This window comes from Aethalodelphis obliquidens, unplaced genomic scaffold (assembly GCF_003676395.1).
Source record: "Aethalodelphis obliquidens isolate GAN/ISIS:26980383/991018 unplaced genomic scaffold, ASM367639v1 scaffold2, whole genome shotgun sequence".
NCBI classification, from domain to species: Eukaryota; Metazoa; Chordata; class Mammalia; order Artiodactyla; family Delphinidae; genus Aethalodelphis; species Aethalodelphis obliquidens.
The window spans coordinates 43,691,024-43,704,075 of NW_020837946.1; the positions used below are offsets into that span (position 1 = coordinate 43,691,024).

General features: G+C 37.8%; 1 protein-coding gene across 5 annotated transcripts in view; it reads left to right on the plus strand.

The window, feature by feature from the left end:
• HIBCH (3-hydroxyisobutyryl-CoA hydrolase) overlaps positions 1 to 13,052 on the plus strand; it is an 86,815-nt gene that overhangs the window by 14,401 nt on the left and 59,362 nt on the right. For all 5 annotated transcript variants that reach the window (XM_027125876.1, XM_027125847.1, XM_027125867.1 and 2 more), the window contains 3 exons: positions 6,970 to 7,110; positions 7,702 to 7,786; positions 11,312 to 11,392. In XM_027125876.1, the coding sequence (XP_026981677.1) occupies positions 6,970 to 7,110; positions 7,702 to 7,786; positions 11,312 to 11,392 (307 nt within the window). The remainder of the gene's footprint in view (positions 1 to 6,969; positions 7,111 to 7,701; positions 7,787 to 11,311; positions 11,393 to 13,052) is intronic.

The window sequence follows — 13,052 nt, forward strand, 5'->3', positions numbered from 1 at the left end:
AAGGATCCTAGTTCCACACCAGGGATGGAACCCGCACCCCTTGCAGTGGAAGCGTGGCATCTTAACCACTGAACTGCCGGGGTAGTCCCTCTAGTGGCTTTTAACAGACGATTATGTAATATTCTTTGCTCAAAGTCTGACCCTCTGTAAATGTCCTGCAAAAATACTTCACCTAAGTGCTGGAAAGTCGATGCTTAAAGATATTCCTGCATCCATTGTAATAGCAAAAATTGTAAATTACCCAGTACTAATCAGTAGGGGACTGATTAAATTGATATCTAAGAATGAACAGCTGTTAAAAATAAGTGGGTAGGATGAGTGTGCAATCGGCAAAATCCGTACTAGGAAACTCTATAGGTTAAAAGGCCTGGTTTTTTTCAACGAATTGTGAAGAAAATAAAGGAATGGAGGCAGAACCTTTAGATTTTAAAAGACTTGAAAGATATATCCATTTAAAAAAAATGGATAGATGATGTTTATGGATGTACACTTTGTGTTTATCATAAAAACCAAGACAGTTGTTACTTTTGAAGGGAGGGTGAGGCCTATGATCGGAATGGGGCAAGTGGAGGGCTTTCGGTCTGGCTAGACAACGTTGGGTCTGGGATAGGATTTTACCCCAATAACAAGTTAGTAGTTAGCTTGTTACTATTCCATGGTTGCTGGCAAAAGATATGCAACCCTTGAGTTAGAGACAAAGGACGTCGTTATTAGTTACCCAATTAGCAGCATTGAGCTTCAGGTTTGTATTGGTTCCCTTGCTCCCCAAGTCCCACAGGGGTGACAGAAGGCCCAAATGAATGCATTCATATGCAGTGGGTTGCACTACAGGACAGCAGTACTGAATTTGGGGAACCTGCCGGTTTGTAACACACTGTAAGCAAGCCTGCTCTCTGTCCCGGAGGGAGACTTTACATTTTCTTCAAAGTTTCTCGCAGCAAATACAGTCCTGAAAAATGACCCAGGTGAAGAGCCTTCAGGCCCTTGGATCCATGAAATACACAGCAGTAAAGTGCAGGGAAGCCTCAGGACCCATGGTAGATGGTTTCTCCCTACAGCCAATCAGCTCATTGCAGGTGTAATTAGTTAAGATGAGGTCATACTGAAGTAGGAATGACTGGGGTAATTCAATATAATTTATCCTTATATAAAGGGAAAATTTGGAGACATATATACACGGAGAATGCCGTGTGAATATTGCAGTTATGCTGCAAGCCAAGGAATTATCAGAAGCTAGGAGCGAGGCCTGGAACAGAACCCTCCCCTAGCGCCTTCAGAGAGAGTGTGGTCCTGCTGACACCTTGATCTCAGACTTCTAGCCTCCAGAACTGAGACAATAACTTTCTGTTTAAGCCTAAGCATAGTTTGTGGTACTTTGTTATGATAGCCCTAGCAAAGAAATACAGTTATCATGTTACATTTGTCAAAATTAAGAACATTGCTATATTAGTATTAACTTTATACTTTTTGGATTTCACCAGTTTTTCCATCAATTTTCTGTTCCAAAATCCAGTCCAGGATACCACATGGCATTTCTTTGTCATGTCTTCTTAGTTTCTTCTGGTCTGTGACAGTTTATCAGTCTTTCCTTATTTTTCATGACCTTGGCAGTTTGGAGGAACACTGGCCAAGTAGCCTGTAGAATAGCCTCTAATCTGGGCTTGTGTCTGTTTTTTGTTGTTGTTGTTCTGTTTTTTCTTTTTTTTTTTTGATGACTAGCCTGTAGTTAAAAGGTTTCTGGAGAGAATATCACAAAGGAAAAGCCCCTTCTCATCACATATCAGGGAGTATCTGTGGGTTTTGACATATGCCTTAAGGAGTACATGACATCCTCATGACACAGCTGGTGATGCTGACCTTTATCACGTGGTTAAGGTGGTGTTTGTTGGGTTTCTCCTCTCTAAAGTTACCATTTTTCCCTTTTCTACTCTGTTCTTTGGAAGCATGTCAGTAAGTTCAGCCCACAGTCAGACGGTGAGGGGGCTAAGCTTTACGTCCTGGAAGGGGGATTTCTACATAAATTATTTTGAATTCTTTTGTGGGTAAGATCATCTCATCTCCCCCATTGATTTATTCAGCTATATATATCAGTGTGGACTCGTGGATATTTATTTTATTCTTTGGGTTATAATTGAACAGCACATTACTTATTCTGTTACTCACATTGTTTCAACTTTGGCCATTAGGAATTCCTTCATTTTGGCTTCTTGTGTCCCTTTGATATGACCTTTTCCTTTTAATTTTCAATTTTTTATAAATTGAAAATTACTACTTTCTGATACTGGAAGATGATCTCTGGCTCTGGAATCAGCCATTTCTCCAAGGAGCTCTGGTTGCCTTTATTGGAAAATTGCATTTAGAAATCAAGATCTGAGTCTGGGAATGCCCGTTGCTACTGGAGTGTCACGGTTTTCTCTTGGGGATAGAACTAGAGTAATGTATAATATCTGTAGTAGAATACATATGCTGTATACTGTTTACTGTCCCATGTATACATAAATAGCAATAATGTATACATAAATAGCGGTGTGTTTCTGTGTTTATCCTCTGTTATATTAATATATATCCTCTTAATATATATTAAGAAAACATGTTCATACTGCTGTCTCTGACTTTAATCCAGTACCACAGGGCAGGCTTCATTCTAGCCTTCCCTTCTTGCTTGTCTCTAACTCTCCTCCTGACCAGTGAGAGCCTGGTTCTCACTGACCACCCTCCATTACTTTTTTTTTTTTTAAATTTTTAAAATACAGTATGTACCTTTTTTAAAAAAAATTATTTTGGGCCGTGTTGGGTCTTCATTGCTGCGCGTGGGCTTTCTCTAGTTGCGGCGAGTGGGGGCTACTCTTTGTTGCGGTGCACGGGCTTCATTGTGGTGGCTTCTCTTGTTGTGGAGCACGGGGTTCTAGGTGCATGGGCTTCGGTAGTTGCAGCACACGGGCTCGGTAGTTGCAGCACATGGGCTCGGTAGTTGCAGCACACGGGCTCAGTAGTTGCGGCATGCGGGCCCTAGAGGGCATGGGCTTAAGTAGTTGCGGAGCGTGGGCTCAGTAGTTGCAGTGCATGGGCTCTAGGGCACACGGGCTTCAGTAGTTGTGGCACGCGGGCATCAGTAGCTGTGGCTCGTGGGCTCTAGAGTACAGGGTCAGTAGTTGTGGCACACAGGCTTAGTTGCTCCACGGCATGTGGGATCTTCCCAGACCAGGGCTTGAACCTGTGTCCCCTGCATTGGCAGGCGGATTCTCAACCACTGGACCACCAGGGAAGTCCATATTACTTGCTTAACCTCAGTATACATGCAAAGCAGTTTCAAACAAATTTACTAACTAGAGCATTGGTTGACATACAGGTTTTTTTGTATATTTCCTTACAGCTTGCAATCAAATGACTGTTTTCTAAAGTTACTTAGGTCAGCTTTCCTGCCACCATCCTCACAATTTCACTTCAGTGTGCTTGTCATACATGTGTGGTTTGGTTACATTTATTTGCCACAGTCTGCATTCCATGTTGGAATCCCCTGACACTGGGTGATTTTTAAAAAATATATATAGTTTGTATACATTCAGATTCACTCTCTGTACATTTCTTTGGGTTTTGACAGATGCATAAATCATGCATTCATTACCCAAAGTCCATGCAGAACAGCCCCATCCCCCTAAAACTTCTGCTGTCCTTCCCCTCTGTAGGCAGTCACTTCGCCTGCTCCCCAACACTGACCTTTGTTATGCCCCTATAGTTTTGTTTTCTACAGAACATCATATGAATGGAATCATACAATATATAGGCTTTTGTGTCTGCATTCTTTCACTTGGCAAAACGCATTTAAGATTCACCTGTGTTGTTGCATGAACTGATAACGTAGTCCTTATCACTGAATAGTATTCCATTGTTTGGATATACCACAGTTTATTCATTTCCCTGTTGAAGAGCATCTTGGTTGCCTTCAGGTTTTAGTGAGTAAGAATAAAACTGCTACACCTCTTTGTGTACAGGTTTTTGTGTGAACATAAGTTTTTAATTCACTTGGGTAAATATCTAAGGGTATGATAGCTGGGTTTTATGGTAAGTCCATGTGTAACTTTATACAAGTTTGCCAAATTATTTTCTGTAGTGGCTGTACCACTTTGCAATTCCACCAACAAAGAACGAGTGTTCCTGTTGTTCTGCATCCTTGGCAACATGTTATTGTCTGTTTTTGGATTTTAGCCATTTTAATATGTATGTAGTGGTAGCTTATTGTGGTTTTAAATTGCATTTTCCTAATGAGAAATGATGTTGAGCATTTCATGTGTTTTTTTTGCCATCGCTATATTTTCCTTGAAGCTCTTCAGTTTTTTTTTTGCCCATTTTAATATTGGGTTGTTTGTTTTCTTATTGAGTTTTAAGAGTTTTTTATACAGTTGACCCTTGAGCAAGGTGGGGGTTAGGGTCACTGATTCTCTGTGGAGTCGAAAAATCCGAGTATAATTTTACAGTCAGCCCTCTACAACTGAGGTGCCTTCTCTGCACCTGTGGATTTAACCAGCTGGGGATCATGTAGTACTATAGTATTTACGATTGAAAAACATTTGAGTGTAAGTGGACCTGCACAGTTCAAATCTGTGTTGTTCAAGGGTCAGCTGTATATTTTGTATGCAAATTCTTTATCAGATATGTGATAGGCAAGTATTTTCTTCTAATTTCTGGTTTGTCTTTTCGTTCACTTTATCTTTTGCAGAGCAGAAGTTTTAAATTTGATGAAATTCAGTTTATCAATGTTTTCTTTTGTGGATCATGCTTTTGGTGTTGTATGCCATTAATCCTTAATGTTTGGAAGGCACTGTGAACCAGAGTCCAGGGGTGTGGCCCTCATAAGTGTTCCTGTCCCTTCTCTGGGGGTGGGCTGCCTTTTTTCCCCCCTTTTCCTTTGTCCCCTGTTCCTTTTCTCCAGCTGTGATTGGTAAACACTAAGGTCAGTAGGCTATGGTTTTGAAGTGCTTCTCCCTTGGGATTAAGGGTCTTATTTTATAGGCCTCCATCCCATTTCCCCACTGTGTTGGGCCTCCACCAGAACCCTATGCTACCAGCTTTGAAGGCTCTCTCTCCCGTGAAGATTTAGCCTTTTGTTCTGTGTGGAAGATAAGGGGAAAGGATTTAGTTGTGCCTGCTGTTTCCCTCCCCCAGCCAGCACCACACGGGGGAGCTTTCTCCAGTCTTCCCTGGGAGAACCTGCTTGGGTTCCAGGAGGAAAAACCAGCAAGAATGGGAGCTCCCCCCATGACTGTGACACCCGCCACCCCCAGGAGCTCCATACTATCACACTTGCCCACGCTTGACCTCTAGCAAGTCATTAAAAATTCTAGTTAATCTTCCTTAGGGCTTCTGCCTGAGCTAAGCAAATATACTGGTCCTGCATCTCCCTGAAGGCACCTGTCTCTCCAGATTTTATTACGGGGCTGTTTGCCCTGTGACCTCCTGTCTCTGACTGAGTTCACCAAAGCCATTAATTTTCAGTCTGTTCACCTTTTTTTCTTGTTACAAGGTCAGGAGACGCATCTTTTCAGCTCTCAACATCTCTGAGCTGAAACCAAATAATAGAGTTTTAAAGGATTGTCTCTGATATTAGGTGATAATTTATGTGAAGTTGTTCAGTGGAAACAGTCACGAAACTTTTTGTGGTTTTTTTTTGGGGGGGGCTGGCAAATCTGACTTGGTTCAAGCAAAAAAGAAATTTAGTTAGTATGGAGAGAGATGAAAGTTTATTAATACTTGTGTGTAACATGTTTGTATAATATGAAATCTGTTTTACTTTAAAATTTAGAATGATGTAGGTATCTGAAAAGTACAGCTTTTTAGTCTATCATCTGTCTTTTCATACGAGTAAGGGTTTAATCAAGGAAGTAGAACCACTGAGTATTGAAGGGGAGCAAAATAAGCCACTCCAAAATGTGCCCCTTGCCTCACTCACCATGGTGCGTGAGGCCCTAAGAACTGTATAGACAAGTTCTTCACAAGTATATGCTTTTGTAAGCTCATTCTATAATCTGGCCTTAAACTACTTATTCTGCCTACTTTCCTATCACTCATTTTCTCAATCAGCCTTTATTCCACTCACGTTTAACATCTTAACATTTCCAGATATTTGCTGTTCATGTTTTAGAATGTGTTACTCTCCAGGATTTTCACCCCTCTTTTTCTTGGCATATATCAAGGCCTAGCTCAAATATCACCTTTCTTTCCCCCAAGTTGTTGGTAGCTATTGTAGTCAGAATTATTTGCCCTCTCTATTCATCTTTGATTTCCAAGTACCTAACATATTGCTTGGTATACAGTCATAAAGATTTGAGTATTTCATAGTCCAAGAAATTCTAAGACTGGGTTCTATTTTATTTTTATTTTTTTAGAAACAAATTTTTAAATTAATTAATTTATTTTTGGCTGCGTTGGGTCTGTTGCTGCGCGAGGGCCTTCTCTAGTTGTGGCGAGCGAGGGCTACTCTTTGTTGCAGTGTGCGGGCTTCTCATTGCGGTGGCTTTACTTGTAGAGGAGCACGGGTTCTAGGCACGCCCGGGCTTCAGTAGTTGTGGCACACGGGCTCAGTAGTTGTGGCATACGGGCTTAGTTGCTCCGTGGCATGTGGGATCTTCCCAGACCAGGGATCGAACCCATGTCCCCTGCATTGGCAGATGGATTCTGAACCACTGCGCCACCAGGGAAGTCCCATGGGCTGGGTTCTATTTTAAATCAGTTGACTAAGTTCACTCAGAAATAAAAATTAAGAGATTTAAGAGGTATATGTAGTTTGCTTTGGAATTGTCTATGTACAGAGTCCAAATAACTTTAGAAAACTTTGTCAGATGTACTGAGTTATCCATTCGATTAGCTAACCTTAACATTGTGTGAAAGATTTGCATTTAATATATGTTTTGGTGTTGACTTGTGACAAAAACTTAATGAATTTTATCCTAAAGTTATTCTTTGTTTACACAGAGAATGTCTAAGCACACAGATGCAGCAGCAGAAGTCCTATTGGAAAGAAAAGGTTGTGCAGGAGTGATAACACTAAACAGACCAAAGTTCCTAAATGCACTGAATCTTAGTATGATTCGGCAGATTTATCCACAGCTGAAGGTTTGTAATTTTCTTAAAGCAATCATATGGATCCTTCTGAAAGTATGTCCTTAGAGAATATTTCTGATATTCTCTCCCATAGAATCACTTGACTGTCTGGGATCAGCGCCCAAGCCCCATCGCTTATAGAGTCCTCAGCGCTTTCCTAAGTGGTTTTCCTGGAGCACCCCTACTGACAGGGAGTTCAGTGCCTCAGAAGACAGCCTCTTCCACTTTCACAAGGCTCCAAGTTTCTTCTTATGTTCTGCCCCTTTTTATTTTATTTTTCCAACCTGACGATGTATTAGGCCCATATTTTTTTCACCTTGGTCTCAAAGTTGTCGTGGCAAAGATTTCAGTTGCCATCATCAAACTTGGATCACAGAATGCACTCATCTAGCAACTTTGTTGGGATAGCCTCTAATTTATGTCAGAAAAGAAAATGAAGTTGGGATCCATTCTTCTGGATATGTTTTATAAAGCTTATGCCTTATGCTTTGTATATATCCACATACGTCTATATATACACATGTGTTTATGTGCATGTGGATATATAATTAATGAGTTTGTATTTATGATATGCTTATACCATCTTCTTTTACATTTGGATAGAAATGGGAACAAGATCCGGAAACTTTCCTGATCATCATAAAGGGAGCTGGTGGAAAGGCGTTCTGTGCTGGAGGTGATATCAGAGGTAAAAACTTTTTTCCCTTCTTACCTAAATGCTTTTTTCCCCCAATAAAACTGATAAGGTATTAGCAAATTTTTGTGGTACTTTGTAATTTGCTTTACTTTCTGGAATTGTTTTTTGTTAAACTGTTAATACATTTTTAGTGTGGTTAACTTAGAAAGAGAAAACATTTAAAGACTTACCTCTTGTAGTTAATAGAAAAATGAGAATAGCAGCTGTTTTTTTTTTAACTACATACGTGCCCTTCAGGTATCTTGTCTCTTTCCCTGAATCATCCTGAACAAAATGTCCAGTTATGGTATGTGATTCTGCTTTTTATTTTAGAATAGCTGTTATTAAGCAATTGTTTATCACATAAGCCTGACAACCTGGCCATGTTGAGTGACTTGCCATTCTCCAAACATGACATGCTCTCACATATTTCCATGACTTTGTGCTTTCCCATTGTTCATGATCCCAAAGCAAGAATGCACTTAATTGTAGTATTTATCCTATTATATTATCAATATTTTTTTGTGTTTAAATTAACATTCTGAGATAAATAAAAAGATTAATTCTCCTTATCTTTCTAATTATTTAGGTCAATCTGTACATATTTATTAAAAACAAAAGGTAAAAGAGAGAAGAAATGTTTTTACCACTGGTTGTCAGTATTTTATATATACTGAAAACTTTTCAGTATTTATATATACTGAAAACATTTTGAGTTTTCTTTCTTATGGAATTGGTAGGTTCCTGGGATGGTTTTTTTCTTTGTTTTATTTTTTTATATTTTTTGTACTGTGTTAAGATGATAATGTTCAGGTTGATCTATTTACCATATTTATAATCTTATGTAAACCATTACATTTGAAATAGGAAGAAACAAGCTTGATTCAGGACATAATTTCAAATATTTACTAAATTTAAAATAACTGAGTTAAAATTTCACTTTAAAATTTTCAGTTGCTTCGACTGACTTGTTAACTGAATCGTTTTTTGAATTTGTTTTGCCCACTACTTAAATATTTTTAAAACATTGTTTTTCAGCCTGAAATTAATCTTTCCTCAAGAGCTGGGCTTTTGATCTTGTCAGTTTACAGATGGGCAGAGCCTTATGTATTGATTTTAGCTTCTTCTGACTGTGAGCTATTTTTGCATATAGGCCTAACTTTACATTGCTGTTTGGAAATACAGTTAAAAATTCTAGAATTATTCTAGTTCACATGTATAAGCAACAGATTTCAATTCTAGGAAATTTAGTTTCTTTTAAACATGATAGTCCAAGACAGTAAGTGGGCACTCTGAAAAATAAAATTTTTTTTGTAATTTATGTAATTTTGTAATTTATTTATTTATTTATTTTATTTTTGGCTGTCTTGGGTCTTCAGTGCTGCCCACGGGCTTTCTCTAGTTGTGGTGAGCGGGGGCTACTCTTCGTTGCAGTGCATGGGCTCCTCATTGTGGTGGCTTCCCTTGTTGCAGAGTACAGGCTCTAGGCTCACGGGCTTCAGTAATTGTGGCTCACGGGCTCCAGTAATTGTGGTTCGCGGGCTCTAGAGCACAGGCTCAGTAGTTGTGGCACATGGGATTAGCTGCTCTGAGGCGTGTGGGATCTTCCCAGACCACGGCCCAAACCCATGTCCCCTGCATTGCCAGGCGGATTCCCAACCGCTGCGCCACCAGGGAAGCCCTGACAAAAAATTTTTAAATGATGTTACTAAACATCATTTAATTTATATGGAACTGATTGGTTAGAATAAGATTAGAAGGAAATCTCAGAAGATTTCTGAGATAAAAGAGCTTTATTCCACAGGCAATGCAATTTACACTCCTTTTCTTTTAGTATTGGGGAGAAATGATGAAAGATAATAGATGAGGGTTTTAGGGGTTTTATTGGTGAAAGCCTCAGAATGACAAAACTAGATATCAAACCTTTTTTTATTTTTAAAATATTTATTTATTTGGCCACCCCATGTGGCTTGCAGGATCTTAGTTCCCCAACCAGGGCCTGAACCTGGGCCACGGCAGTGAAAGCACTGAGTCCTAACCACTGGACCACCCGGGAATTCCCCAAACCTTTTTTTTTTAAAAAACCAAGAAAAAAAGTCAATATTTGGTTGGAACATTTTGAAGGAAGCTATATCAGAGTTCTGAAGTTAGTCTAAAAGTCTATTAATAGTCAACGATTTTTATGTAACTCTTTCCCATAAAAGAAGTAAATGTATATATTATATATTTAATTTGTATTTTAGTAGGTAATTCTCATAGGACTTAGACAAGAAAAGCATATGAACTTGAAGTGTATGGAAGAGAGGTTTGATGGTGGTTTTGACATTGACTGTAGTAGGAGTATAGTAGATTGGACTATGGAACTCTGGATAATAGAAAATTGCAATAGAAATGAAACCATTTGATATTTATTATTAAGATATTTACTGAGCACCTGCTTATTAAGACAGGCATTTGTATGCTGTAACAGTATCTTTGAGAGGTTATATTTCCATTGATATTAATAAATAAGGATATTACTGTTTCATTTACCTTCTTAGCCTCACCTTTTACCATTCTCCTTTAGTCTTTTAAAACTACTTATTTCTTGATTTTATTCTTTCTTGCCTGTGTGCCTTTGTAGGTACTCCTTTCTCTACTCAGAACTTTTCACTTTTCAGAACTTTTCACATTTAGGAAATCCTTACCTGTTGTTCACATTTGGCACAGAGTTCTCTCTTCTGGGAAGCCTTTTTTTAAATTATTTTTTTTTTTGGGGGGTGCATCGTGTGCCATGCAGGATCTTAGTTCCCTGACCAGAGATCGAACCTGTGGCCCCTGCAGTGGAAGCATGGAGTCCTAACCACTGGACTGCCAGGGAAGTCCCTGGGAAGGCTTCTTTTAATTACATCTCTTATGCTCACATTCCCACGGCACCCAACCTTAGAGTGGGCATGACACAAGGAGTGTAGCTCAGTAGTCTGTCTTATAGTCTGAACTCCAGGGCAGCCGTCTTATATTGCTGTCTTGTTATCTACAGCACTGAAAACAGTGTGTGGTACCTGGTAGATGCTCAGCAAATGTTCCATGGTGAAATGAATGTGACAGAAGTATTTAACTAGATGGAATATATAGAACTCTGTGTGTGTGTGCATGCACATGTGCATATATTTCTTTGTGTGTATATGTATAACGTACTTTGTGTTAAGATATATTACCAAAGGAAACATGTATCCAGCAAACATTCATTTAGGTGCTACAGAAAATAGTCAAAAGAAAATGCATTTTGTACCAATATGTAACTTATAATTTAAGTATAACACTTTGTTAGAAGTTCTGAATAAGAATTTTTGCCTTGAAGTTTTGACATTGGACTATGGATTTGGGGCTAACTATAGTATGTCCGTGGAATAGGTGACTTCAGAACCTTAACAAACCATTCTAGACTTTCCCCCTGGTACTTACTATCACATTATTTAAAATTTTTCTATTTGACTGTATTGACTGGAAAACACTTTTTGTAATTTGTAATCCTTCTTTTTTCTTTTTTTATTGTAGTGATCTCAGAAGCTAGAAAGTCAAATCAGAAGATAGCTCAGGATTTCTTCAGAGAAGAATATATGCTGAACAATGCTATTGGTATGTGTGCTCTGCTGAGAGCTTTGAAAATGGAATCAAGGCATAAGCTGCACAGTATGAATTGTTAAAATGTAATCAACAGACACTCTTGTTTAATCTTTTATATACTTTGTGCCAGGAATAAACTTGATTAAAGTAGTCTGACTGCTCATTCCAGAACAATTCATACTTGATTATTAAATAGGGTATACTTAACTACTATTTGCCATATAATCAATATGGAAACATGGATTCTGATCATATGGTTGGCTTTCTTGGAAAACAAAAAGCTTGGGTGCCAGTTTTCTCTATAAAATGAAGTGTCATTTTTCTGAATTCTTGAGGAACTCTGGGATGAAATTTCTTTATAGTCATCATTCCAGATTTCATTGGAAGTGACACAGTAGTTACATTTATCAAGCATGTGTTTCAAATGTTAAATTACAGGGAATAATATAATAAATACTTGTGTACCCACCAGCCCAGAATGAATAGACCACTATATTTTATTTTTGCTTGATGTTTTGAAATTTATTTATATTAAATAGAATACTATGAGTTTTAAAATTATTGTTCAGTCTACTTCATTGCTTGCTTCAGTGCCATTTCTTTCTCTCTCCAGAAGCAACCAGTATCCCTCCTCAGAAGCAACCACTGTCATTAGTTTTTAGCACATCCAGTTAGACTGTACTTTATATTTTTACTACATATTTATGAACAAAAGTAGTATTACTTTATGTTTTTGAAATTTGCATAAGTACTTTCTTACTGTATATACCATTCCATAAGTTTTTGATAACATGGAATGTAACTGTTCTTATATTATTCAATTATCCCATATTACTTAATCTGTTCTATATTAGTGGTTATTTTAGATTATTTCAGCTTTTTACTAATACAGATTGTTACACCCTTATATGTATACCCTTAGTGCCCATGTGCAAAAATTTCTAGAAATAATAGAAGTCGAATGGATGGATCATAGAGTTTATGTATCTTCAGTGTGTTTCCAAATTCTTCTCTAAAGTATAAGACTTTATTTTCTACATGTCCTTTCTATCATTTTTTGTTTTTAAACTTTGCATGCTTTATATCTTATTGTGGTTTTAATTTGTACTTCATTGGATGCAGGTAAAGTAGAAGGTGTTTATGTTAATCATTTATATTTTCTTTTCAGTTTCATCCTTTGTTTATCTTTCTTTTGGATTGTCTTTTTCTTACTGATTTTATAGGTCTTTATGTATTCTGATTCTTCACTTTTGTAGATCATATATATTATAAATACACGTCTCTCAGTCTTCTACTTTATCTTTTGGTATATACAAGTTTTTGTTTGAGATGAAATGTATTCTTTTCCTTTATGATTTCTGCTATTTGCATTTTAAAAATGCTTAATAACATGAAGGGTTTTAAGATGTTCTTTTATATTTTCTTTTAATAGTTTGTTTCTTTATGCTCTACGTCTTTAAAGTGCTTGGAATTTTTTTGCATGTGACATCATCTAACTTTTACTTTTCAGCTAGAAAGCCAGAAGTTGTAATGCCTTTGATTGAATAGTCCTTGTTTTCCTCACTGGTTTTAATGATACTTCTATCATATATCAAGTTCTTATATGTGACCGGGTCTGTTTCTGGGCAACTTTGTTCATTGGCCTATTTGTCTGTACATATGGTAAAACTAC